This window comes from Calonectris borealis, chromosome 5 (genome assembly GCF_964195595.1).
Source record: "Calonectris borealis chromosome 5, bCalBor7.hap1.2, whole genome shotgun sequence".
Classification (NCBI taxonomy): Eukaryota; Metazoa; Chordata; class Aves; order Procellariiformes; family Procellariidae; genus Calonectris; species Calonectris borealis.
This window is the reverse complement of record NC_134316.1, coordinates 50635456-50663116: the sequence shown is the minus strand read 5'-3', so window position 1 is coordinate 50663116 and position 27661 is coordinate 50635456. Positions and strand designations below refer to the sequence as shown.

The 27661-nt window shown below is 42.9% G+C and overlaps 1 protein-coding gene across 1 annotated transcript in view; it reads left to right on the top strand.

Moving 5' to 3' along the window:
- Nucleotides 1–1655: 1655 nt before the first annotated feature.
- The window catches only part of LDLRAD3 (low density lipoprotein receptor class A domain containing 3), a 111969-nt gene continuing 85963 nt past the window's right edge, over nt 1656–27661 (top strand). Inside the window, exon 1 of the mRNA XM_075152370.1 lies at nt 1656–1764. Within this exon, the coding sequence (XP_075008471.1) occupies nt 1731–1764 (34 nt within the window). The 5' untranslated portion in view covers nt 1656–1730. The remainder of the gene's footprint in view (nt 1765–27661) is intronic.

Below are 27661 nucleotides of genomic sequence, written 5' to 3'. Positions count from 1 at the left end.
CGTCCTGGCAGGCGGAGGAAATTCCCACAGCCACATCCCTCGGGGGTCAGAAACCACTCCTCCGTCTCAAAGCCCCTTCTGGAAACCAGTTCCCAAGCTGACTTCCATGTGGGAGTTAGCTATCAGGGGTTAAAGTACCATTAAAGAACTCACAGAAGCTAAATCTAGATGCTCAAATAAAAGTCTTTTTTTTTAAACAAAAATTTAAATTCATCTTTCCAAATGGTGTGAAATACTTATCAATAGATCTCCTCAAGCTCCTCTGACTATATTAAACATGAATTGTAAGAATTCTGCTTGAAACAGTATTTTTGTGCGGATTAGCTGAGCAGTTTTAGAAATCATTTGGCAGCTTTTTACTGTTATAAACTGGCTTTAATTCTTAACTAAAATACCTTCTGCATTAAGCCTTCCTCTTCAGCTATTAAATACATGCTGCAAGCTTTTTAGAGAGTTAAACTTTTATTCTATACACATGCACATCTACTTATGTACTTGACACACACACGGGGGAATACTTTACAACCAAAAGGTACCACTTAATGAACGGGCAGCGATTTTCCCATAAAAGCAGAATGGCTCACGCGCTAATGCGGGTTTCTTCACTCCTGGTCATTATATACTGAAAAATAATGTTCCTTAAAACAAGGCCCGCTTCTCCTCCCATCTAAGCCAAGTGGGATCAGGATTGGGCCCCTAGTCTGAAAACGCAATTTAAGTTTCTTAAACGCTGGGTTTCAGAGCTTTACAAGGATATTAAATCCCACAGGCTAGCTCTGATTGACTTGCTATAATGAAGATGTCTCATCTTCCAGGTAGGGAATGAAGATGACAGGAGCATGCGTCAGCAGATGGAAAGGGAGGCTTTTTGAGATCAACATATCCCTTCCTTACTGCAGAAGGGGCAGGGCGAGCATTTATGGGCCTCACAAGGTACAGCCTGTCCTCAGGGGTGCAGCTCGGACCCAAACTCCCCCAGGCGTCACCAGAGGGGTCCCGCCTGCTGCTACACGGCCAGTGGAGGGTTTGTTGCATGACACGCTAATGCCACCACGACCCTCCGCGGTGCTCAAAGCTGGCTGTAGGCGCTGATGGGCAACAGGTTTGAGGAAGAGGAGGCGGCTCGCGGTGCCTAGGCGTGCTGCCGCGATCCGCTGCGGGCAACCCGCTGGTGGTCGCCAGCCACAACCTCCCAGTGCCACCAGCCAGGTTGAAGCAGAGCCGTGCGAACCGCCAGCACGGCAGACGACAGCCGTGGGGCAAGAGGCCGGGTCACCGGCACGGCCCCAGCCGCCCTGCCCGCTCTCCCGAGCGGGAGACCGGGCTGACCCCGCAGGGCGGGCTGCCGGCAACGCCCCACTCACGGGGGTCCCGGCTGGGCTGCCCCGGCTGCGAGGGCGGGCAGCCAGGCCCGCGGGCCTGCAGCCCCCGCAAGACTTCCCGGCCGGTTCCCGGGCCCGGGGCGCGGCCCCGCGCCTGCCCCTCCGCGGCGCCCCGGGCCCAGGCCCCGCCCGGGCGGGGGTGCGGTGAGCCGCCGGCGCGCCGCGCGGGCCGGGGCGGTGGCAGCGGGTGGGCCCGGCCGTCGGCGGGGCGGGGCGGGGCGGCGGCGGGCACCGCCCTCGGGCCCTCCCCCCGCCCGCCCTCCGCCCCGCCGCCCCCGGCCGCAGGCTCCGTCGGGGCCGGACTGGCGGCGCAGCCCCGAAGTTTGCGGAGCGGCCGGCGCCGGGGCCATGTGGCTGCTGTGGCTGCTGCTGGGCTCGGCGGGTGAGTGCGGGCGGCAGCGACGTCCCGGGGCGCTGCCCGGGAGCGAGGGGGCGTGCTCCGCTCGGCGGAGGAGGGCGCCGGGGCCTCCCTGCCTCCCCTCGCCTCCCCTCGGCGGCGGGTTGCGGGCCGGGCCGGGGGCGCCGCCGGCCTCCCTCCCCTCGGCCCCTCTCCCCTCCCGCGGGCGGGCCGGGCGCGGGCACCTCCTGCCCGGCGGCTCGCTGGGTGGGCCGGGCCGGGCCGTGGCGGGCGGGGATGCCCACGGCGGGGGCGTGCGCGCGTCTTCGTCCCCTCCCTCCTTCCCTCCTTCCCTCCCTCCCTCCCCTCAGGCCGTGCTGGGGGTGGTCCCCGCGCTGCCCGGGGCGGCGTGTGTGGGGCCGGCGTGAGGCCAGGCGCCCGAGGGGTTAGCGGGGCCGGGGCGGGCGGGAAGGTTCCGGGGCGGCCGTTGAGGGTCGAAGCCGCCACCGGGCCGAAGGGGCCGCGGCCGGGCCGGGCCCCCTTTCCCCGTCCGAGGCCTTCCCGGGGCGGAGGAGGCCGTCGCGGGTGGCGGGCTGGGCTGGTGGGGCCGCGGCGGGCTCTGGCCCCCAAGTGAAGCGCTCGGGTCCTGCCGGGCTTCGCTGGGGGAGCTGACGGGTGGTTGCCTACTTCTTATTGATATTCGTCTTTGTAGAAACTCTCTTTCCCCTCACGGTCCGCGTATGTCTGTCAAAGTCGGCGAGTTGATGATGTTTTGTGCAGCTTTGCTGCAGGTGTGAATTATTTCTGCAACATGATCTTAGCGGGCGCTTTTCCAGACAGTGTAAGTAGCCTGGCTGCATGCTGCTGTGTCTGTTTCCGAATCGCGCCTTGGCGATGAAGTGATGACACACAGTGGGTAAAACTCAGATTATCAAGTTCAATTTCTTTTTTTCTTTTTTTCGGAGAGTACTTGTTGTCATGAAGAACTGATGAGTTTCACAGCTTCCATGATAAAAGTTTGTTTCGAGTTTGGTGTAGATGGGTAGGAAGGAGGAGAAGTGTAATAGGACTTGCACTGTTTTGAAATTACATAACTGCAAACTTCAGCTGCGACAGTCGTAAGTCTTGTGTAGGTTTGGGTGTCTTTGCAAAACTATTTCAGCAGTTCCTTTTTTGGAAAGCTTCAGGCAAAGCTCCGGCTTGTTTATCTGGATTGTGTTGCCTTCTTCCTTATTAATTTCCATTTTACTACAGTAACGTTGCCAAAATTTCACCTAATTATTTATAGCAAGGTATATGTTTTCATGTGTTGAATATATTTGCTTGTAATATCACCCTTTACACGGAGGGTCCCTCCCGTGCTGCAAGATACTGATCTTTCCATATGAAGATTTCCCAGCCACCCCCGCCCCATGTTCCTGCTCCACCTTGGCCTGGGGACAGTGACCAAGAAGACCTGTTTCTCATATGGAAGTCAGTACTTCAGCTTTTTGACTGCAAACTGCCATTCTTGCACAACAGTTACCCTGCAGTTATTTAACCAGAGGCTCTGGCTTACTTTGGGGCAGATTCAAAGAGCTTTCTGAAACCTTTTTTTTTTTTTTTTAATGTGTTCCGTTTTTATTTTGAAGAATAAAGTATGGGGTCTTTGGGGATTTGTTTTATGAATGTTGTTTCCTCTGTATGTTTTGGCACCCCTGCAAGCTTCCCACAGGGAGAATTAGTTTGTCTCTGCCCAGCATTCACTCTGTTTTGAATTTTAGTTCTGATAACTCCTGAAAATATTTCTTTTTCTATTGAGTCTTTTTTGGGTAGAGATGGGAAACCTTGAAACCCTGGGGATCAATTTCAGTTAACAGAAAATAAACACTGTATAGTGTTTCTGTCTAAACAGTTGTTCTGTTAACCTGCAGAAGTAACTGTTGACTTGGATTGTGTCAGTGAAGATTTGCAAGGCAAAGTTTGATCTTTTATTTGCATCTTTATTCTTAATATTATAGTTGGATAAAATGGTGGTTTTGATCCTGAAAGACCTTATCTGCATGGGAAAGGTTTTATCTTATTATGATATATAGTGTGAATTTATACCAGGCTGGTTTAATTTCAGTTTGTAATTGCAACTGACAATTGATCAGAAAGAGACTATTGATCTGAAGCTTTAACCTCCGTTTCCCACACAGGAGCTCCCCAGTTCCCTCGCTTTCCTTTTCCAGTCCCCGCCTCATTTCAAGTCTCATCAAGCTCTCAGGTGTGTGCACACACACGCACACCCAGTCTCTTTCATCTCTCTGTGCTCTTGCCAGTATAAGCAGGCCGTGCTCAGCTCCGATCCCCTCCTGCTGCCCTGCGTGTGCCATGCTCTGACCCAGTTCCCAGCGCTTTACTTTGGCTCAGTGTCATCCCAGGAGTTCCTGGATGTAGGTTAGGTCCTGCAAGGATTCCAGCTTAGACTGTAACAACATTATTGGGTTAAGTTAATGTAGAAGAAGGTTTGTTAGTTAGAAAACAGACATCTATGTTTATCTTCTTCCACTGTTTAAATTACTTAAGTAATACAAGCTGAGCTACACACAGTTTAGGAAAGGATTGCTTCAGAGAATTGCAAGTACAGTATAGCTGAATAAACCAAGAAAATGTAAACAGTCCCTAAAAGAAAAATGAACTCTCTGTAATCCTGACTACCACTGTGCTGTATCTTCAAGACAAATTTTTTTTTATTCAAAGAAACCTAAATTTGCCGAATACGCTTTGAACATAGATTTATGTAATTTTTTTCTTCAACCTGTAAATCTTCCATTAAGGAGGGAAATGATGGCAGGAGTCACAAATATTTAGCTAAATGAACTGCTTTTAAAAAGTATGATTACAAAGTGAGTGGAAAAGGAAGATTACTTTTGTTCTGACAACTACAAACCTTCCTGTTTTAGCTGTGAAGTAGGTCTTAAAAATGTCAGTCTTCAGCTGGCTGGAGAGTCAGAATGCATTGCACAGCTGGAATTCCTGGGTATGGTCCCCAAGATGTCACAGTTCAGTGTAAGAACCTTTCTGATGCGTAAGCCAAATATATCATGTAGATATTATACCTCTTAAAATATACTCAACTTGCTCTGTATTAAGGGGAGGCTGTTGTGTCTTGTTCCCTCCAGTCTTTTGGTGTAATACTGTTGGAATCAGGACCCTGTTCCACAGGCAGCATAAACATGCAGGGCCATACATGTGCTTTCATTGCAGTTTGCAACTACATCTCAAAAGCTTGGAAAAAAACCAGAACATCTCCAAAATCAGGAAGGGGTAAAAGCTGCTTGAAGAGTGATGTTACCACATTGATCTGCATTGTGTAATGTCTGCTAGCTAAAAACTTCCACGTGCTACTAAGGAAATACCTAGTATTTCCTTACAGGGGTCTTCATTTGTCCTGACATTGAGAGGTATTGCTTTTAGTAGAATTCCTTTGCTGAAAACCTCAATGTACTGCATGGGAAGAGCACTGCTGAATACTGTTCTGCTCTACTGCCGTGTAAGTAAAGAGAGCAAGAAAACCATTCTCTACTTGTCCTGTATATACAGTAGATCTATTCAGTATTTTTGATGCAATCCTCTTAAAAACTCTTAAAAACTCCATAACCAGTGTTTGTCTGTCGCAGTACACCAGCCAGCTGCAGCCTTGTGTAGCACGTCAGTGTGTTAGAGATGGACAAGGATTCTTGTAGTAGCTTTGGCACGTCAAGAAATTTCCAACTTGGCAAAGTAATAGGAGAGAGAGGTGGTATACAACAAGCATTCGATATTTGCTGAAGATGTAAGTCTGCCAGCGGTCATGATGAGAGCACCCCGGGAAGTACCAACCTTAGTGCAAAGCTCCATATCCGTGCTGGAGACCACGTCTGGGATTTCTCGCAGGAGCCAGCACCCACAGACAGGTTCTCTCAGGTCGATTTCTGGATATCGGACGTTTGATGTTTGAGGCTGTTGTCAGACTTTATTCTTGCAAATACATTTCTGATGCAGGGACTGAAGTAAGCAGATGACGTTTTTGTGGGTTTCATGTAAGCTTCAGGATTTTGAATAGCGTCAAGGAAAGGGACGTGTCCTTGGCTAGGCTTCCATAGGTTCCTGTTGCGTCTCGGGTGTGGGGAGTTGCAGGGCCCAGGAGCTTCCAGCCGTCCCATCCCACTTGGGATAACTTTGCCACAACAGTACCCTGCAGTTGCCAAGGGCTGTGAGGGTGAAAGCATGATTGCAATGTTGCATCACATGTTGTGATAGGAAGTAGAGATTGTTAACTATAAAATAGGTAGTAAAAATTCACCTTCCGTACAAATGTGAAATAAAATGTTATAAGCTTACAGTCAGTCTGCAGTGCCTGATACACTGTGAGACTCGCAAGCTCCATGTTTCTTTGGATGAAAAAATGTCCTGGTGATACTATAATATGTTTGTTGTGACCACAGTAACCTGCATCCTACTTCCATTTGTATGCTGATTATCTACCAGGTGAGGAATAAAATGGCTCTCTTTCCTGTAAATCTGGTAGACTGTAACAGGGAGATGATGGTTTGTTAGGCAGCAGTGATGAAATGCGCTGAGGTTCAAGCATCTCTCTGTTTCAGGGCAGTAGTGTAGGAAGGCCTAATACAAAATTAATTTATCACCTGGGGACAGACGTTGGTTTGTGTGGTGTTTTTTTTTATTTTATTTTTCCCAACTGGTGAATCTTACCAGAATAGTTTCTGTGGTATATCCTGTCCCGTGGTTGCTCTCTCTATCTCTGTAAGCAGAAATGCAGTAATGGAGCAGACCTGAAAAATCTGTAGTGCGAGATCTGCTGTGATGATAGCAGTGCTCTCCGTTTCAGTATTTTGTCCGTTGTGGAAGCTAATGATGATTGTATGAATTGGTTGGAAGCCTTGTAGGCGCTCATTGTTCCGTTGTCCTACCTGCTGCAGGCTGAAGCTGTGGATGTCCTACCTTTGGTAGAAGGCACTGTGTGATAAGTATTTAAACTGGCATTTTCAGGGTTTGAACTTGAAGACAGTTTCATTATCAGGAGGTAGGTTTTGAAGATGAGGAGGGAGAAAGATCTTTGTTTCAATAGTTGTTCTTTGTTTTGGGCATTTTTGTCTTTTCAGGTATTAAAGCAAGATCTGTCAAGATCTCATAACAGGATATGCTAAGATGCAGAATGGAATATTTCAAGTGAAACCAGTTTTAATGATGTATTTTAAGGTATCTCTAAAGTGAAACATTGAATGACAGACTGCCCTTTGCCTGAAATGTAAGTAGATCATGGCTGGAGGTAATTGTATAATCAGCCATTAGTATAATCAGTTTATCATAAATTTACTGACTGCTGAAGAATTTTTGAGGGGGAGCTCATATGTGTTTAAAAAAAAAAAAAAAACAACAACAAAGATGAAATTTAAACAAATAAAAAAGAAAAACAAACCAAAAAACTTGGCAAGCAGAAAGCATTTAACTAAATCAGTATCTCTGATAATGAAACTTCTAGCTTATATGATCAACGGAGGTTTGCATTTGCTGTGGACTGAGTGTGTATCCACATACTTGCTTATTTGACGTGTAGAAACTTGTTAAACTGCAGTAACTCGATCATGTGTTCGAGTGTTTTTTTATGCAGTCTCTTGTGCTAGTAAAACTGTCGGATTAAAAGGCAGTTTAAGCCAACCTTACGTTGCATGCAGGCTATCAGGACAGAAAAGTCCTTTTAAGGGAGAAGATGGTGTAATGCTAATTGATTTTGGTGTGTGTTCGTTTTAATTTGCACATGGGAAATGTTGAGGCAGCGAGGAGATTTCTAAATGGAGCCATTGGTCTCTCTGCTCGTTCTTGTTCTTGATTGCTTGCACAGATACCCACATCATGATTGCAAAGGAGCTTGTGGAATCAGATACCTGATTTAGCTGCAGCTTATAGAAGTATGTCTTCTTTGAAAGTTTGAGAGAAATAATAGGTAGTTCCTGTTAGTGTGAGAAACGTCTTGAAGGACTGGGGAATCACGTGGGTGGATAACCAAAAGGGCCCAGATGAACAAAATCAAAATGGAAGCAATTTGTGTGAGGGTGGCTGGTGAGAACTTTCTCCTCTGTGATCCTTAATGCTTCTTCCTGCCATGGCCTGGACAGCTGTGAACTTGGGCACAATTAAAACATATCAAGCAAAGCTGCTTTTTGTGTATGAGTAAACGGTTGTGTAAGTTGCTGTGTCACAGTGTGTGACATGTCAGAGTGAACAGGGGGCTGAGGTAATGAGTGGAAGGTGATGTGGCTGTGAAAGTCGGCTAAAATGATCTTTGTACTGTAAGAATGAGCTTTTAACCCATTGTGTGGGACCATTTAGGGTTAGGGGCTGATGAACTCAGCAGACCTGGGAAGGCCCTGATACTGCGTCCTCTTAGCCAGGAGGTTTCAGTTTTAAAATGGATTTAGTATCTCTCAGGCAGCCTATGAGGCTTAATTTGTTAAAGGTTGGGAAGTGTGCAAGTCGAATATGGTTGAAGTGTGCTGTTGTGTTATGAAATAGTTTGTTTCAATAGGGCCCAAACCACGATTTTTCAGTTTTTAGTGCTATGCTTTGTATTGGTCTTTTTTTTTTTTTTTCGTTAGTAGGGATCCTGACTTGTTTTTTTCTTTTAAATTAAAGGAGAATCCCCAAGTGCCGCACCTTGCTATGAGTTTGTGGTGTCGGGATGTTACCTTTCATCTGCTTACACAGATTATTATTCCAGACGGCTCATGGGGAATGTGGTGGGGGAGATTCCTGGTTCGGGGTTCTTCTATTGAAGATTTTAGATGGAAATTAATTACATCAGATGAGGTAGCCTATGTCGGTTCATTTTGAAACAGCTGGGTTTATTGGATGAAATGTTCAATTTTAAGTAACATTTTCCTGTGGGGATGTATCTCTGTTTTTGATAAAATGCAGTAACGTTACTGCAGCAAGTAGGTTGTGGTCCCATTAAACATTAAGTTGTGAATTCTGGCTACTAAGTATTACTTTGTGCTCAGATTCCTTCATTCCTTGGAGTCCTTTCTCTTGCTTTAAATATTTTGCACGAATTTATCACTTCAATTGTTAACGAGTCAGATGACACTTATAGCTCCAGACAGAACATCGTTCCCAGCTGTATCTGTGTCAGCTGAAGACTGATACTCTGCCGGGCAAAGCTGTTCAGGGTCTTAGTGCTGCAGGATCTGCTCCAAGTTGTATTACTCATCAGCAGTATGACTTTGGGCAAGATCTATTTCTTGCCTCATTGTACCTCCCTTTTACCTGTTTAATCATTTTTTTTGGACACCAATTCTCTTTCTTCCCGTCTTTGTTTTATGCTATTAGTGCTACCCTAATTCTAGTCACAGGCATATCTTTCTACAGTTCAAAATAGCTCTTTACCTTGAAGAAATGATCTGTCTTGCTGGTAGGAGTTGGATGCAAGATAAGTGGATTTTTCTTGATGTGATGAATTTTTCTCATGTATTCCTATTTTTCCTTTCTCTTCTTTTTGTTGTTGTTGCAGTAAAGTCATTAAGATTCTTCAAACAGAGGAGTTCTAGATTTAGAAAAATGTGAAACATGATATAGACACACAAATTCATATAACTATGAAAATCCATGTGTTTGGCAAGTTGCACTTTTTTCCCCCTTTTTGTAAGGCAGGGCAAGAGTTGGCAACTTGTAGCACTGTTGCTTGTCCAGGGTGCTCTTCACAGGTAACCTGTTGTGCAGTACTGTATTGAACCTGCTAGCTGGTGGCCGCTTCACAGGGAACGTGGTCATTGCCCACACATGGCTACAGAAGGTAATACTTCAGCTTGTGTTTTTGAGTTTGGAGGCTGCAAATACAGTCTTGGGACCGGCATTCTGCTGCTGTTCTCCTGCTGCAAGAATAAGTTGTGTCAAGGGCTATTAAATGTTTCTGCTGGTCTTTCTATAAGCTTAGCTAAAATTCTGCAGCTAAAAATAGCCATTATTTCTCAGATTGTGAATTCCTTTTTTGTCAAATTCAAACTTCTTTCCCTTTCTTTCTTTGCCTGTATCCTCGTTGTCTTGTTCCGAAGCTGCATGCTGATGGCTTAGTCTTCACTTGCTTCTTTCCATACCTGATTTGCCTTGCCTCCCTCCTCCTTGCATCTCAGTACCCTTTCCTCTTTTTTTTTTCCTTTGTACCCATTGGTGCATAGTTCTAGCCATGGATTTCCTCATCATGCCTTTGATTCTGTATTTATAAAAGAAAGAAGCTGGCAAGTATGCTTATTACACCTATACCTACATGCTAGGATTGTATTCTTCTGTCGGCCAAACCTGTAGCTAGGAATTGTCAGCTTTCCCTTGCTCTATCTATTGCAAGTGCTCTGCACCACTCTGCCGCCTTTCTTTGGCTGCGGTCTAGTGTCCCAGTTCATATTGCTATTCTGTAGTGAGAGTGCTTTTCCTGTACTCTGTGGTCCACTCCTCTTTCTTCTTTACTTGGATCTTGCATTCAATGGAATACGAAATCGGTGATATAGGAAACTTTGATGCATAGGATGATCTTACGCTGCTGGACTTGCTTTTCTTCTACCTGTCCTTCCCCCTACCCATTGCTTAGCTGTGCTCTGTGTTAAAGCCCAGGTTTGGGCTATGTGGAACTTCTGCTGTAGCTGAGTTTGGAAGGTGGTGGTTGGTTAGAGCAGACTGCTTGGGACTTGGTCTCCCTATGTTCTTGATACAGTTTGACAAGTGAATTGTGCATCTTGAGCAAATTACTCAGTTTTTCAGGGATCATTTATGAAGTACAGTTAATAGTTACTTGACGCAATGCAAGGTGTGCATGTATAAATGGCTAATTAATTTGTGAATGTGGGCACTGTTAGAGACTGGTATAAAATATGCTAGAGCACTTCCTCGTGTTGTTAAATACGCAGAGTAGCTCTGCTTTGCTTCACCTGCCAAAGCACATCAGTTCTTCATGAACAGATAAATTGATAGTCAGCACTTACGACCTCCAAAGGAAACACATTGCAGTCGATGAAGTTCAAAGGCAAAATAACTCCTCTAACTTGCTAACCAGTCTCCTGTCAATGGCACAAGTTGCTCTTGTGGCTAGGGCTAAAACTATGCAATCTTAAGAGCTGGGTGGAACTGCACACTACTGAAATGAATATATGGTCTAACTGGAACCTGAAGTGCATGTATTTTGTCTTGAGGAGAATGGCTGTCTACCAGAAGAGTTTGGGGCTCTGATGCTGATCTTGGATGGGTGATCTTGGGGATGGGGGACTACATCTTCCATGATCTGAACAACAATAAGAAACATGTCTTATCGAGGACTTGGCATCATGTAAAACACTCTACAGCTTTGCTTGTTTGGGTAACTGGAAAGACACAATGCAGATGCTGAGATCAAGATCCGCTCAGGCTGGCAGAATGCAAACTGCGCTTGTGAAATCCTGGAGTCTGGAAGAACTGTACTTGCTGCTCAATCAGTTTTAAAAGACTAAGTCATTAAACTAATTACGCATCATTCAAAATTGGCTAACAAGCAACAACAGTGTGTTTATGGTGATTGCTGTCTATTCAAACTCAAAAAAGGTTTTGTTTTTTTTTTTCTTTTAAGACAAGCTTTTGAAGGGTGGAAAGAAAGTGGAGAGGGGCAAAAAAAATCCATGTGGCTGATGTTAGTCACATCTCTTAATAAAGTGCTGGCTGAATTTCAAATACCTGATTGTGAGGAAAATAAAAACCTGTATGGAGTTATAGGTAGATTTGTAAAAAAAAAAACCAAAACCAAACCAACCAAACAAAAAACCCCCAAAACCCAAAACAAACCATTGTGAACTTTTAAATGAACGGATCATTCACTTTACCATGTAACTATGTAAACTTGCCCTTTATTAAATCAAGTCCTGTTGGAATTCTGACTTACATTCTCTAAGAAATTATTGTTTGCTAGCCCTTTCTTGAAAGGTGAGATCTACCTCTGCTTGTTAGGCATTTTCAATCCTGTGAATGTACTGGCTTTGAATATCAGCAAGCGTGAATGTAAGAGAAAGGTGAAGCCCTGTAATATTTCAGCCTATGAGCTCTAAAACAAACCACAAGCATTTGGCCTTTTACAGTCAGATGGAGGGCTTCCCCCTAGATCTGCAAACAGTATGTGAGGTTCAGGACCCAATTCTTTTTTGCTCCTCTGAAAAAGGAGCCGCCATGTGCAATGAACAAATCAGGAGTGTACTTCTGACCAAAGATCGAAATGATCTGACGAGAACATTAACAGAGTACCTGGAAGATAAAAAGGATGTTGATAGAGTTCCTAAGAGTATTTATAAACAATACAAATCGGCAGCACCAGTTGTATCCTAAAAATCTTCCATGAGGAGTGTTAGCTTCTAAATTGCAAGTTTGAGGTAGAGTGTTGTCAGCTTTTTTTTTTTCCTATAAGGATTGGTGACAGCATCACCCTTTTTTTGAAACATTTTTTCATTCCAACCTTTCTCTTCCAAAGAAGAGTCCATAATAGTTTCAATGACCTTATTTCATACTCAGATTATATGTCCATTAAAGGTGAGAGCGCAATAGCGATTTTTATTCCTCCTTCCAGTTTTCATAAAATGTAGAAGCAAATTTTTTACAGCATAATTTCCTATTTGCACTGCAACTTCAAGTGATTTTCTTTTTGAAATACCTGTCCTTTTCAACAACTTGAGGTATTAGTAGACATTTCATGGAGAACAACCGATTCAGTGTTCCTGGATGTAGGCTCTTTTGAGGTAACATATAAAAGTGTTTGTCTCTTAGTTACATCAACAGAGTCCACTCAAAAGTAGCGGGTACTGGATGACATTGGTTTGCACAGCTATACCTTTTAGTCAGTCTCACTTTTTTGATATAGTATAGAAAGCTTTTGCCATTCTTATGCAAAACTGTGCATGTTAGTTACAGCAGAAATGCCCAGTGTCTCTTCCTGTAGCAGCTTTGATAACTTTCAAGCTTTCAAAGTTAAAGGCTTTCTACTTACTAATGACTTCTACATGAGTTAGACTTTGGTGTCTAATCGGATTGGGTATCCTTAAAATTTCTAATGGGATGCTTGAAAATCTGCCAATGGACTGTATAGGTTTTCTGATGAATTGTTTTAATGGAGCTCTGCCTTGCTATTTGGTTAACAGTCTTCAGGGTAGCCTCAGGCTGCTTAGTTTCCAATTTCCTTGTGTTATCTGTAGATAAATGTCCACCTTATTGGAGCTTAATGGCCAATTAGCTGAGTCAAATGAAATCTCAAAATACAAAAACCAGTTCTGATCACTGGCAGGTTATTCTTGTCCTAACAGAGGCTGCATCCAGGGTTGCTGGCCTGCTGACTGCCCCTGCTCCTTGTGAGTAGTCTCAGAGGGAAACTGTGTTCAGCCTGTAAAGCACACTTTAGCTCATTTTTCCCTGCAGTGTTCGTGCTTTCTTTGTTTGCTTATCAACAGTTGCAAAATTGGGCGGCCCACTTTTGTGAACAGACTTTCCCGTTTACCAAGCGATCAATGTAACTTCCTTTGGGCCTGTGTCAGAGAGACCTGTAAGGCCCCTCAGATCCTGTTAAAATTAAACCCATGTGTCTTGGACTTCTAAAATACCCAGTGGTTATCTCTGTTTTGGACGAGAAGCATGTCTGATACAGGGTATCTGAAAGGGGCAGCGACTTCTGGGAAATGGGGCACTCTTTCCACCTTTGCCAGTCTGGCCCTTGCAGGGTGTGTGTAAACACGAGCCTTCCAAGCTACTTTGCGCATCCCTATAAAAAAATCAACTTGGCATAGATTTAGTAAATATTCCAGTGGTATTTACTTCAGTTTGGAAGGACTGTGTTGGCCTATTGTTTTGGAAAAAATGTGTTATTGAAATGCTGTAGTAAATGTTTGGATTAGAGAACAGTCTGAGCTCAGCTGTCAAAATTAAACCCTAGGTGTACGCAGCTGTACCAAGAGCTAGTCATTGCAGGTTTCCAGGGCAGAGTCATTTTGGATACCTTGAAATGTACAGATTCATAATCTGTTTTTAAACAAGCTTCCTAAGTTGTTGCCTTCTCCTCCTCCTACAAATCAGGCCCCAGCATTAAACAAAAGAAAGGGGTAGGTATGTATGCATGCAAGAGGAAAACAAAAATTGACGCCATACCAGGGGTTCTTATTGAGCCCCCGCGAATGTAAATAAGAGGGCAGTTAACTTCTGTATCTAAAATGACTTGAATTTTCTAGGTCCATCTCTCTAGAGTCACTGTGTGAACTGAGTCTAGTTGGTAGTTGAGCAGGCAGGAGTTTGGGAAGTTCGAGTTTCATCTGTTACCTATATTTTAATCAGAATCCCTGGACTGGGTATTAGCTGCATACCTGCTCAAATTTTTGGTTATGACTTTGCCTGTTTACTACTGAGGAATAAATTATTCAAGATACACCTGTGGGCTTTAATATTAATACTTTGCATTTTTTATGATGCTGCTTAGAAAACAGTTTATATATTTGGAAAACTACTGACCAGTATATACCGTCAGGTACCCATCTCCTCAGTATCTGAGCAGCATGGAAGCATAAATTATGGATGCTTGCAGCATTCCCATGGGATAGGAGAGCATTAGTAATCATTAACAGATAAGGAAAACTGAAGCCAAGGAAAGCAGAGTAATATGATCATATGAGACATCTGTGGCAGGGCTGAAGCCTGTCTCCAGTCTTCTCAAATTCCACCCAGAAAGCTGCCCTTTCCTGAAAGGGATCCTTTCTGCAAGGCTGGACTATGTCGCAAGTACTGACATTAATCTTCCTCCTCCTGAAGCTTACATCGCCAACATTCCTGTCAGGGAAGGGACTAGGAGTCGGCACACTAGCATTAAACCATTGTGTTGTTTAACACGGCATCGTGGTGTTTAACACCAGTTGGATGACATATGGCTGCTGGTTTGTAAAGCTGAATCTGTGTCTGCCTCAACTCTGGCAACTGCTGTTGAGGGTGAAAGCTCTAGGAGTGTGAGAGACTTGACGTTTAAGTGCATGTAGACAGTATGTAGGGCTGTCTGCTTGGTAAGCTTGGTGGAGAATTGGGAAGGGGCAGGACAGATAACACAATGGGCAGTGAATGCTCATGTCCTCCTGTGTCTGGTTTTTAATAGTACAAATAGATAATAGCATCAGTGGAAAGCTCACGTGTGAAGCACGGTAGGAGTAGACAGAGTTCTCTTTCCTATGCTACTTTTATGCGTTAGTGATAGGAAATGTGCCTGTGTGGTATTACTGACAGCCTTGAGTGGCTGGCAAGAGTATTTTAAATCCAAGTCTGAATTCCTTGGCTTTCTACTGAGCTTCTAGTTGAATTTATTTGCATTGGCAAAAAAGTTGGCTGACTTGAAGACATGCTATGCACAGACTTGAAGTATCCTGAAATAGTAGGGCTTGAAGACCTTCTTTGCTTTCTCGGGGCAAATTCTGCCACTGAACATATGTTGTAGATCACATTTTAAAGTGGTTTTTCCCTCCCATTTTGCTGCTCTTTACTTTGAACACAGGCTTCTTCCCCCCCCCCCCCCCCCCCCCCCCCAAGGTAGTAAGATGCAGTTACTGAAATCACTGAATTTTGTACATGGAGCACTCACTGTCTCTCTCCTAAATGGGAATATTTTACACATGGGTAGAGTGGGACACAAATCAAGGTGATGTGTGATCATGTACAAATAGAACTAAGATAACATCCTAGAGATAACGGTGATCCTTGGCAGTGCATAACATCAGGCAAACTGTTTACTGTATGCCTTGCTTTGTGCCTTACTTAAAATGGAGATACCACTTGTCCACCTCAGTTTCTGTGGTTTCATAAATGTTGGTAAGTGCTCAGTTCCCCAAAGTGAGTGTCATCAATAATTCATTATCACTTAATTCCTGGAGCTGATTTCTGATTGATTTGGTAAGTAGGACACTAGGAAATGGTACATTTTCCCTGTCAGTTCCACTTCACTGCTTTTGCCAACGTTTCATGGGGGAGTTGTCCACGTACCTTTTCACTCTTCAATGGATGCTTTGTCCTAGGGCCACAATAAAACTGGAGGGGCTTAGAAAAAGAATGGGGCAAACAGCATCAGATGGGGTTGTGGATTTCTTTTTGCATCAGCAGCATGTCCAAGAAAGACTGAACCGCAGACATGCTGGAGCTGGAGGGCTCAGCTCTGCATGTATGACACCCCGTCACTGCGTGTCACTTCTTTCCCTTACTTGTTCAGATAGAGAGGCTTCTCCTGGACCGATGTCTTTTTTTCCTGCTGGTGCTTAAAGGTCTGCTACTTTTGGCTGATGCTGTTGTCTATAAGCTTGGCTGAGAAGGCTGTTTCATTTCGGTTGTCTCTTTTATATCCCTGCTTTGAATCACGTGTGAGCTATTTCTGATGGTTTTCCATCATAAGGGGAATACGTAGTTTTGGAGTGGATGACAGTTGTAGTTACATTGCACTTTCTTTATGTGAGGAATGTACTTTAAATTGTACCATCAGAGGTGAGGATTTGGAACTATGCAGGTTCTCCTTCCAGTGTTTCCTGACTGCAAAAGGGAGCGTGCCTCGAGTCTCCCAGGGTGGAGTATGGCAGATTTCTCTTCTGGCAGCAGTTTGGACACTAGAGAGGAGAACTTTAAAATAGATGTCCTGGAAAATACGTTGTGCTTGCTTTTATTAGCATAGGATAGTCTCTGTTCTGTGTAAGATATGAACTGAAATACAAATGAGGAAGCTCTGCAGTATCACAGTCTTGCATACCTAGAAATGCGAGGTGGGGAAGGACTATTGGTTTACCTATATAGTTTATCCCCTAGGGCTACTGTAAGCATCTTTCGTCCACTTCATTGGATGAAGGTCCAAAGGTAAGTAACTACAATAGGACTTTAATCATAGTATCTTCTGATCACTTTCTTATAATTTGGGACATTGTCTTTACCTTGCAGAATCTGAACCGATTAACACCTGTGCAGGGTTTGGCAATGCGAAATGTTCTCAAAGGCTGTGCTACGTCCTAAAAAATGGCACACAGTCTGTTGGAGCATGTCCTTCATCTGAGTCTGGTTTGCCAAGGAGGCATTAGAAGGGAATGTGTTGTATTTTGTTGTTTGGTTTTTTTTTTTGTATAAACATAGATAGTTTCCAAATGGATTCAGTTCTGTCTTAAACACGTATCAAGAATTATTTTGTTACTATTTTTGTACATTTTTGAGGCCATGTGTCCGGATTCTTCTCCTCTTTAAATGAATGTATGGATGGATATGTCTCAGTGCATTAACTCTCTATTTTAAACTGCTATGAATATAAAAATGAATTGACAACCCAGTTCTCAGAAATAAGTCTTTTTGTTTTGAGGTGTTCTGATGTCTTTAAACTTCATTGAAATGACAGGGCTGGAAAGAACATCACTGTCACTAAGCTGCTTTGTGGGATTCCCTAAAGACTACTTCATTCTTGTTTAATTTCCAGTTAGCAAACTTCCTTTAAAAAGTGTTGGTTTCAAAATGAAATTTCAAATGATGAAATTTTATTAAAACGGAAAGAAGTCAATCTTTTCAGCCAGCTGCACTTTGTTCTGTTCACAGTGTCATTCTTGCCTCTCTTTGGAGGAAGAGGAGGAAAATAACTGGACACAAAAGATGCTGTTACTTTGAGTGAATAGTTTTCCATGGAGGAGTTTTTAAAACTGAGAGTTTTGACTTGAATTCGTTGCGGCTAGCATATCTTGAGCAGTAATGTACCTGCACAGTATGTTTCTGAATCTGTTCTTTAATGTCTCATGGAAAAATTTATTGTAGGTTTTTCTAGGCAGCAAACTGAGAAGGGGAAAATAGTAATTTTAAGATCTGAGTACAATGGCTTAAACCTTCACTTTCCACAAACAAAGTGGGATTCTAACAGTTTCAGAGGAGCAACTTCAATGTAAAACTGGTGCAACAGAAGGAGGAATCGAGACTTGGACTGGTCTACGGCGAAGGAGTAATTGGATTCAGTTTCCAGTGGCACTCTGAGTTTTCTGCTCTGGTTGGGGGATACATGGCGGGGAGGAAGCTTATTCTGCCTATACATTTAAAGTTTTACTTTGGTTTTCATCTTGCCATGCAAATTTTTTTTGTGCTATTTAAGTGTTTGATCACAAAGCATCTCTGCTGACAAGGTGCTTCTGAAACACAGAAGGTATGCTGACATACTGGAAAAGTTGTGGTGTCACCCGTCTCTGGCAGTCGCTGTGAATGACATGACAATCTGCTGTGTTCTGAGCATGATGAGAAATGTCATCCAGGTATCCAAGCCTATTGTGTCAGTATTGTCTGGCCCTTCCTGAAACATGTTGCTTACAGGGTGATCTGAAATACACTGAGAAATTCTTAATGGGCACTGAAATAATGACAGTAATGAAGCTGCAAAGTTACCTTGCTGGTAGCAGTCTCTATGAGAAAGTCTTCCTACCTTTGGGATGAACCTTCTTGACTGCTGATGGATACTCTGTACCATTGGCTGTAGATTTTTAGAGGAAGTAAGAAATTAATGTCATTTCTTTGACATTAGATTTCTGATTGTATCTTCTTTACAGCCTCCAGCTAGCTGAGAGGACTCTTGTTGCCACTGCTACTTGTTCCTAGTGTGTTGCTCCCTCCTTCTCTTTGGAGTCAGCATATGGCATGTTATAGATGAGATGCTGATCATATGAGTAATCTTAGTGACTGTGTAAATGGAAAGGAAGCAAGAACTTTTATTGTCAGCTTAAGGACGTCTGTGCTTGGGATATTGTATAATAGATGCATTCAGGTGTCCTTATTTGAGTTCACGTGTGGAATGAACTAGTGTTACTTGGTAGTGGTAACACTTCAGTTAAGTTTGTTTGTGCAGTCATCAGCCGTAATGCAGTCAATACTTGGAGTATTCCTTTTAAATTTATTTCTTTGGAAATCTAGAGAAAACACAGCCATAGTGCAAAGATCTAGTGGATAATTTAAGTGCTGCTGGCTGAGCCACATCATCTGCGTTGTGTACGAAACACAGGAATATGGTGTAGGATGCTTACAGCCTGTGTTGTGTTTACCAAGAATGAAGTTGTTTGGTTCTAGAGTCCTGGGCAAGTTTTAGCATTGCATTGTATTTTCTGTATCTTAGTTTTCCCTTTATACTTTCAGCTAGTTCACAGAATATGGGTCAGTATACGTGGTCAAAAGTAATACTCTTTTTGTGTTAACTCCCTGAATCAGAAATATCCATATACATAACTTGCAGTGAAGCAATGAGTGCATAAATCTTTCCTCTCTGTTATAGATGAGATTGTGTTTGAACATGTGAAAATTAATTGCATAGGAGGGTAGGAAAATGGGAAAGACCTACAGTAATCACACTGAGCCTTTTTTGAGTGATTAAAAAATTTAAGTTAAATGAATTGTATTTATTAATTGAGCTTCACACACTTTTCCTTTTTAAAAGGGACTAACCCTTGAGCAAAAGAGAAGCCCTGTCGCTTAAGTCGAAAGCAAAGACAATTGACGAGAAGTGCTTTCAGTATAATGGACAACTATACAGTTCATTTCTCCTGCAAGCACTCCAGTTACATGGCCATTAACAAGTTAAATGATTAATGAAGTATTGCTGAAGGAAGCCACTCCTGACTGTCGGCTGTCCTCTTCTTCTGTGCTAGTCGCCAGGGTCACGGGAGCCTTGTTCCACATGAAGCAGCGTGAGATGCAGACAGGTGTTCTTCCAGACTTGAAGTGGAGAACGTGGCTGAGTTGTTGATGTCTTTCACAAAACTCAGTTTTTCGAGTTCGTGAATGCAAGGAATTTACTTCTACGTTGCAATGAATGACGAGCAACCTCTTACATACTGGCAAACGAAGGCCTATCTGGAATTAATTGGTTTGGGAGGCGCTTGCATGGGTCTCTCTGAAAACAGAACAGCCTGATGTATCGTGTAATATATGAGGTCACAGGTTATCCAGTGACATCACCTATCTCTCATGATGGTGCTTATCCTGTTTCCGAGACAGCATGGCTTATTGTCTTCTGCTAATGGGTAATGTCTCCTGCTAAGAGGACAGTTACTGCTAACAGTATAGCTGTCCTGTTAAATTGCTGTGACAGGGTGTCACTAAGCATTAGTGTTTATAAAGAGGAAAGCGCCCTTTTTTGGAAGCATCTTGAAGGATAGTGACATTTTTTGTTCATAATAAAAACAAGATTAAAAAAGGTCCAGAATTCATGGTCTGTATGATCTAAGCACAAGATTCATCTTCTTGGCCAAATATTTTTGCCGAGGGTGATTTTTGTACTAAAGTACTGATCTCCATATACTTCAGTAACTTGCTGGTATTGGGAAGTGTAAGTGAAGGGAAATTTAGCAGAGGTAACTGTGTTAAATTAAAGCTCCCTCCTCCTTTTGTAGGAGGAAAGTCTTTGCTGTTTTTAATTTTTTTTGTTTCCATTTGCTTTGCATCTTGTCTGAAGTATGTGATAACTTTCTGAAGTGTTTAACTAATTTTCCAAAGTTATAGCAGGGTCTGTTATGTCAAAGAGCTTTGTACCTCACCTGTCAGGCCTGTTTCTCTGATCCTAATTAAGTGGATTGAGAGAAGAGAGAAACCCTCAGCGTATGGATGATTGCAGTTTACTGGGCTTTCTGACTGGGAAGGTGGGAGCTATGACTCTGCAACTCTTTATCAGAAGATCTGAACAGAATGTGTCAGCTTCCGTTTTAAGAAAAGTAGAAATTATTGCAGTAGCTGGGAATCAAAATTAAAGAAATGAGTCTATGAAGAATCTCGGGTGCCTTTTTAAGGATCTTTATTGCTCCCAAGTGCTTTCAATTCAGGTTTCCCCTAAAGAAAAATGAGTTTTGAATGTTCAGCAAGATTCCCATTCTCTTAAATGTGTGTTTAAAGCCAGGGTATGTGTGGCAGCGGCTCCCGTGCTAAGAGACTGAAAATCTTAGTAAGTCTGGAGTAAATCTGCTTAGGTACTTTGTTAGAAAATCTAAACCCAAATGAGCAGCAGCCTGCAAATGAGCAGGGCTGCAAATGGGTTGAGACGTTGTTCTGTCAAGTAAGAATTGGAGTTACCGTACCAGCAGCGATGCACAGACACGATGGCTCATGGAAATGGGGAGGCTGGAGACTGCGTTGCTTGGTTGCTGCTGTTGCACTTGTGTTAAGTGGAGTAGGAGAAACCTTGGCTACTGCCCATATGTGTGACACTAGTGGTCTATTTTGATGGCAATGGCTGTCAGTCTAGCACTATATATTATCTACCAGAGCATCCTTAAAAATATCTATTATGTACAGTTTTCCTTGTCCGCTAAACTTCTTGTGGTGTGTGGGAAGGGCAGAAAGGAAGGTGCAGATGTGTACGTGAGTGGTAGTGGAGAGCCACAGTTAGAGCTAGCCAGTTGCTGTTTCTTGGTGCTGTAAAAGAAATTTGAACGTGGTTGTTACAGAGAGAATATGTTCAGGTTGTCTTTCTATTCCAAAGACGTCTCTTCCTGCTTGCCTTATCTTACCCAGATTTGATAGCTGCTTGGCAGAAGTCTTAGCGTTGCTTGGCACTAGCAATTCTCTGCTCATCGACCTGAAAGAAATGACTGTTGAAACTCAGAAATTCACAGTTTTGAGCTGTGCTGCCTTTGTCATTATCTAGTCGATACAGTCTCATTTTTCTTATTTCTTTCTTTCCAGAGATTATGAAAGGCTGTCTTTTTTTTCCCCTAAAGTGTGATGTCTTTCTTTTAATTCTGATTAATCAAACACAGTCTCTACCAGTAAAAAAGCACGATGTGTGAGTCCCACTATGCTAAATTTACACCCTGCAATTTTCAGACATTAGTTGCTGCTAAATTGGCAGAGTGACTGGAGCCAAATATACCTGCTTTGCAATTATATCTGCTGGGTTGGTATTTATGGGAATGGCCAACTAGGCCAATGAGACTCAAAATTAAAATTAACCCTTAATGGCAACGTGCTGAAACTGCTGTTTCATTAGTGTATTCATCAAGGCTCTTACGAACATCTGTTATGGCCAGTCTCAGGTGCTACTTCAAGTGATAACGCTTGCTTCCCTAGAACCTTGAAAAAAAGACTGGCAAATCTATGAACTTAGTGCATCCTAAGTTTCTATTTGGGTTTTGTGTGAAAACAAATGTATCCTGCCTTGGAACCAAGTAGATACGCACTTTGAGAATAAAAACTTTATTTTTGAATATGTAGAAGCCATGTCTTTTGCCTGGGCTCTTGAATTCTCTGGGTTTCTGAGATATTATGGACTTTTGTTTTTGTTGAAAATTTTCACAAAATTCCTGAGATCTTGTCTGTTCCTTCTGGTCCTCATCTGTGTAACTCTGGAGGTGATTCCCCGGCTCATCGGTTTGCTCCGCAGCCCTCCCAGCATTTGCCAGTTTGGCGTGCTCTGTCTGGACATGTCTTTGCCCCGGCTTCTTCAGAAAGTACACTTTGTAGGATACATAAATATGATGGATTTCAGGAGGAAGTGGAGCTTTCAGAGTTGTTTAACCAGCAAAATGATGCATGGGGTTATAGCAAGGTTTTAGAGATCTCCTGAGTTTTGATTTGGCTCAGTGGAAGAATACCTGATGCAAAAAATGTTGAACGAAGCCTTAAAAGGCAAGAATGTTTTTGTAGTTAACCAGAAACTTATTCATTTTTGTAAACTTGGAGTTTGTCCTGGGATTGACCCATCTGAGTAAAACACATCCAGGTTTGGAAGTTGCAAGTGGCTCAAGTGAGACACCCAAAATATTTGGATTAGGGGCTTAAGTATATAAATGCTTATTCTTTCTTAACTAGAGTGTACTGAGAAGCTTCTCTTCGAGACTTTTTGTTTAATGGGCACTTTGAATAGGGTGGCATAAATTTTTTTTTTTTCCTTCAAGGTCAGAATAGACTTCTAAAAAGCAGGTGCTACTTTTCTTTATTGGAAACCGTTCAGAGGATTTTAGGAAATAAAGGAAACAGAATTGGCAGGAATCAAAGAAGCAGCAAAAAATGGGAAAAGGAAGAAAGCTGGTACACCATAGAGACTAAATCCTGGACTGTTTCTCGTGTGGCCCTTTCCAGAGACGTTGACCAGAGTTGCACCTCTGTTCCTGGGGAAACATTCATTTTTCTCGTGCACACATCAAAAGTTTTTCTGCTAAATCTTCCTCTATTTTCATTCCAGTATTCTTCACTCTTCACTGTGCTGTTAAACACAGCAACTGTTGAAAGAGCCAAAATCCATCATTGCCAATATTGCAAACAAACTCTGGATTTTACTGCTAACTCAAAACCAGTTAGTGATATATGGTGTGCATGGATGATATCTTACTATGGCAGTATTTGCTGGAAAGAATTGGTCACCAGTGCCTGGCAGAAAGATTGCACAGCCACACTATGCACCTCGTATTAACATCCCATCTGTGTTGGGGCACTGTATACGTTCCTCTACAATGGAAAAACATCATTGCTCTCGGCTAGGGCTTCTGGTACAATGAATAATTGAAATAGATAAGGTGAAACTAAACTCCTGTGAAAAGAATGAGCCTCTCAGTTCAATATAATCCCCGCCATGTATCTTCCTAACAGCATGTTTCCCATTGACAAAATGCAAATGCCATTTATTTTTTCTGTTATTGATTTGCTTACAGAAAGCAGCAGAAATCTAATCCGTGCATCAAATACTGAGTCACTTTATCTTCTGTATAAATTTTTATTATTACTGTATAAAGCACATCAAAGAGCTCAGTTTGAATGGGAGAAAATCATGCATTAGGTAGGTGGTTATAAAAGCTGTTATTTTTCACTTAAGTGATTATTTTCTAGGTCTCTGGTAGTGATTATGGGAAATTCCCCACTTCAAATAAATAACCAGTTGTTGCATACATCTGTCATTCCTGAGCCCCATCTTCTGCCCCCACTTAACTCTCTTTCAGGCTTGCCTAGTGGAGGACGTGACCGGAGCCACGGGAAAAGGGCTTTTATAGAAGAAACCTCTCAAGTCTAAAGTAATGGCAAAACCTCTGCAAATAGACCTAGGACATGACATTTGAAGAGGCTTGTGTCCTGTGATGTCTCGTTGAATTAGACCAGTATATTAGCAGGGATCTCCAAAATATTGTGAGAGCGGTGTGAGGTCCTGGATGGTCTAAAGGGTGTCTCTGTGGCTGCGCCATGGCTTGTCACGTGTTCAATATAGGGTGGATGAAACTCGGCTGATTATAACACAACCTGGTGGTCCTCTGAAATCAAGGCTCTAGTTTGGCTTGTTATGTTGAATTGTTTTTTCTAAAGGTGTGTATGTCCACTTCTGCATTATCATTGCAGCTGTAGAGGAATGAGTTGCCTTTCCCATTGAAGATTCAGGGATGTTCTAAGTCCACTTTGCACCATGTTTTGTCACCCAACTCACGTGGTCTTCATGTATGCCCTCTTTTCAGTCTAACTCTTATCTCTTTGTTGGATTTGCATTCCTATTTGAAGAGGTTATCACCTATTTCCAGGTAGTGCTTCTGTTTAGAAACAGTATCCCGTCTTCAGTGCCCGTGTGCTGTCGCCAGCACCTAGCGCAGTCGCTCTCCTCTTCTTAATCTGTGGCCTTTCCTTGACTCTGATTGTCTTCTGCTAATTCTTCTCCGAACTTTAACTGTTGCTTCAGTGTATTGTTTGGAAAAACATTCTTGTTCCTCTTCCAGATTTTTTTAGGAGCCTCAGGAGAGAGGTTTCTGGTCTCCTTGTTTTCTGTTCTTACGGCAAGACTTCAAAGCAGGAGCTGAGTTGCCTTCCCAGGGTAGGGAAGTCTGCAGATCTGTCTCTCTCTGTCTAGATTAAAATCGTGGTTATCTGTCATCAATCTCCTCACACTTGGAAATTAGCTCAGTGTTGCTGAGTGAGAGGTTATGAGTTTTTTCTTTATTGTTAAGGACATTGTTGATGTTTTCTTTTGTTACTCTGGCCTGCATCCTGGCCTTTCTTGGACTTGGCCCCTCTGCGGAGCCTCACGTCCCAGCTGTGGCTTGCAGGCTCTTTCCGGGTGTGGCCTTTTCATGCAGTCGCACAGCCCCAGTTCTGCCCTTGTTACCAATACCGCAGCTTACTTCCCCCTCCTGATGTGCTGTACCGACATGCAGTCAGATCCTAAATGCATAAATTATTCTCTTGATATCATCAGGAGGATATCGTTATCATAACTTCATCTTGTTTTGCTTTCTCCACCATGCTTACACAGTGAGTGCGCTTTCAGAGCCCTGCGCGTTCTGTCTCTAGCAGACCTGTCAAATGGTCATTCACCAGTGAGGTGTCAGCGTGGGACACCAGCCTTACCACCTGCGTGGTTGCTGGGACATAGTATGGCATGTCTGGTTCTGACATGCAGCATTCCTTACTGGGGAAGAGTTTAATATGCAGCTGCCAAGACAATTACTGCTCTTGAAAACTTTCCTTCGCTGCTTAAGGAAGGAATTGTGGCATAGTTGTTAAGACAAGCAACTTCATTAGACTAAGCGATGTCTGTTGGAGTTGAAAATGGCAGGAGTGTTTTGGTTTTAGGATATCTGGTTTAGCCTGAGAAAAGGCTCCAGTCCTTGTCCTGCTCTTAACCTAGGGCTGTGTTTCCACAGCAGCAGGAGGTGTTTGGGCTGTCCCTCCTTCCAGGGCACGTGTGTTCCTCTCCCTCTTCGGTGATGGCAGATGCTCTTGAAACTTGTGGTGGGTTGATTCACACAGCGCTGAGAACTAAAGAATTTAGGTTAGCTATTTAAAAGCTTGCTGCCCACCTGTGGTGGAGTTTATGCAACTGGATAGTAAGAGGGAAAACAGGAATTTTAGCCAGGGTTGGAGAAAGATGAGGCTATTAGCTCTGATTTAGATCAGCTTAAGCTGTTGAGGGGATGCACCTTTAGCTAATCACAGCCATGGTTAGTTTGACGTAGTGCTTCTGCCACTGACCAATGATACCATTCCGTACTGTCGTCATCTTATGTATTTGGACTCTAAGGTCTCTGGAGGTGCAGAGGTTGTTTTTTTGGTGGTTGTTTTTTTTTTTTCCTCATGGGGTGAAACATTCTTCTGCCTACCGGTTAACAATTTCTGTTTATACGTTTTTTTCCTGTAATGCATAGCTCTTGCTTAAACTGCATTCATTTGCAGAGGTTGATTCTGTGTGTGATCTGTGTGGTGGGACAGAAGACTGCAGAAATACTAAATATTCTAAGTGCTGAGTGACTACTCATTGGAGAACAGGCAAGATGATACCTCCTTAGCATCCTGCTGAGGACAAGATGGGCATTCTTCTTCGTAGTTACTGCTTTTCCCTTCCTCCCCTTCCGCGTTTTTGTATTACTGCATATTTGGGCATTGTTGTTTTTGTATGCTGGGATGTAGAGACGGATAGTCTGTCCAGTATCAGCTATCAACTCCAAAGGACTCGACTGCTTTTTATGCCTGTAAGTTACGGCGTACTTTAACCACTGCCATAGTGAAATGCTCGTAGAGCAACCAAAATTTTTTTTTGCAAAGAATTAACACTGACATTTACAACCTCACAGTTAAGTGCTGCCACTCCTTGTGATTACTTCTCATTGGAGCACCCTTTGTCATCGTTGTATGGCACAACAGAACAGTCTGAAGTAGCACTTGCATGTGGGGAAATAAACTAATAGTGAATTCAGTTTTTTTCTCCAGACAGAACAAGTGTGGAATTTTACTTGCATCGGGTGTAAGATCTAAAAGAGTCTGCCCAGCTAGTAAGGCTGAACATCTCAGAGTTTGCACGGCTAAGTCATCTCTGAAAGCCCCTAATTACAGGTAATTCAGTAGATGTTTTTAAGCAAGAAAATGTGGTTAACAGCAGCCTTTTATGACCTCTTGTATCTGCATAGTACAAAAAACATCCTTGCAGAAACAAGTCTCAAAGAGCAATTAAAAACCTTTGATCTTTGAAAGTAAATGTTCAGATTCTGTGATTGGGAAACTTAAACCTACTTGTGGTAGGTGGGTTTTTATTGACATGGAGTATCATGTGTGGCAATTTAAACCTAGCTCTTTCCAATTGTTAGAAAAACAAACCAAAAAAAACCCCCAAAGTGCGTGTTGTTAAGTGGAATTCCTGTTCATCACTTCTGTTATTGTAGGTTATTCCTTTAAATTTGGTTAATTTTGGACACTGAATTCACTTTTGTTCTGGATCTGCAGCTTGCTAGGTATTGGTTGGACAAATGTTTTTTTACCAGCTCATCTCAAATGCGTGTACCTGAACCGAACTGACAGGATTTCTAATGGTTCTGCAGCCACACCGCAAAATCCCAAATATAACTTCAGTTCAAACTTTGTCGTTCTTTATTCCTTTTCTTGCCCTTCCTATCATTTGGATTGAATGATACATTCTTCTTTAATCTTGGTGTTCACTTTTTACAAGATTTACTGTGCAGTTCTGCCACTTGTCCTTATCGGTTTACACAAGCTTATGATTTATACTGGGTGATGCTGTCGGAAGTGTCCTGTTGCCAAGGAAAACGTTAGACAAAGAGGGCTGTGTTTGCTGAGAGAACAAGTAGCTAAAACCTGGGCATAACAGCAGAAAGTAACTACATACAGATCTGTATGTAGCAGTTTGGTTTCATCTCACATGAATATTTAAAGGCTGGATTTATGGGTGACTGATTAGGCCCTGCATTGCGAGAGCATTTTAAAATTTCATATTCTATTGTGTTTTGCGGACAGAATGTAATTGTCTCAGCAGCTTGTGAAATAAAGGCAAATTTGTATTGAATCCCTCGGAAAGATCCTTGAATAAACTAAAACTTAGTAGTAGTACTCCTCCTACCTTCAAGTGTTTATCTGTTGATATGAGACTCTATTTCTTTTCTTTCCTCCCTATCAATAGGCCATTCAAGATTAGTGCTCAGACTTCCTCCTGTTG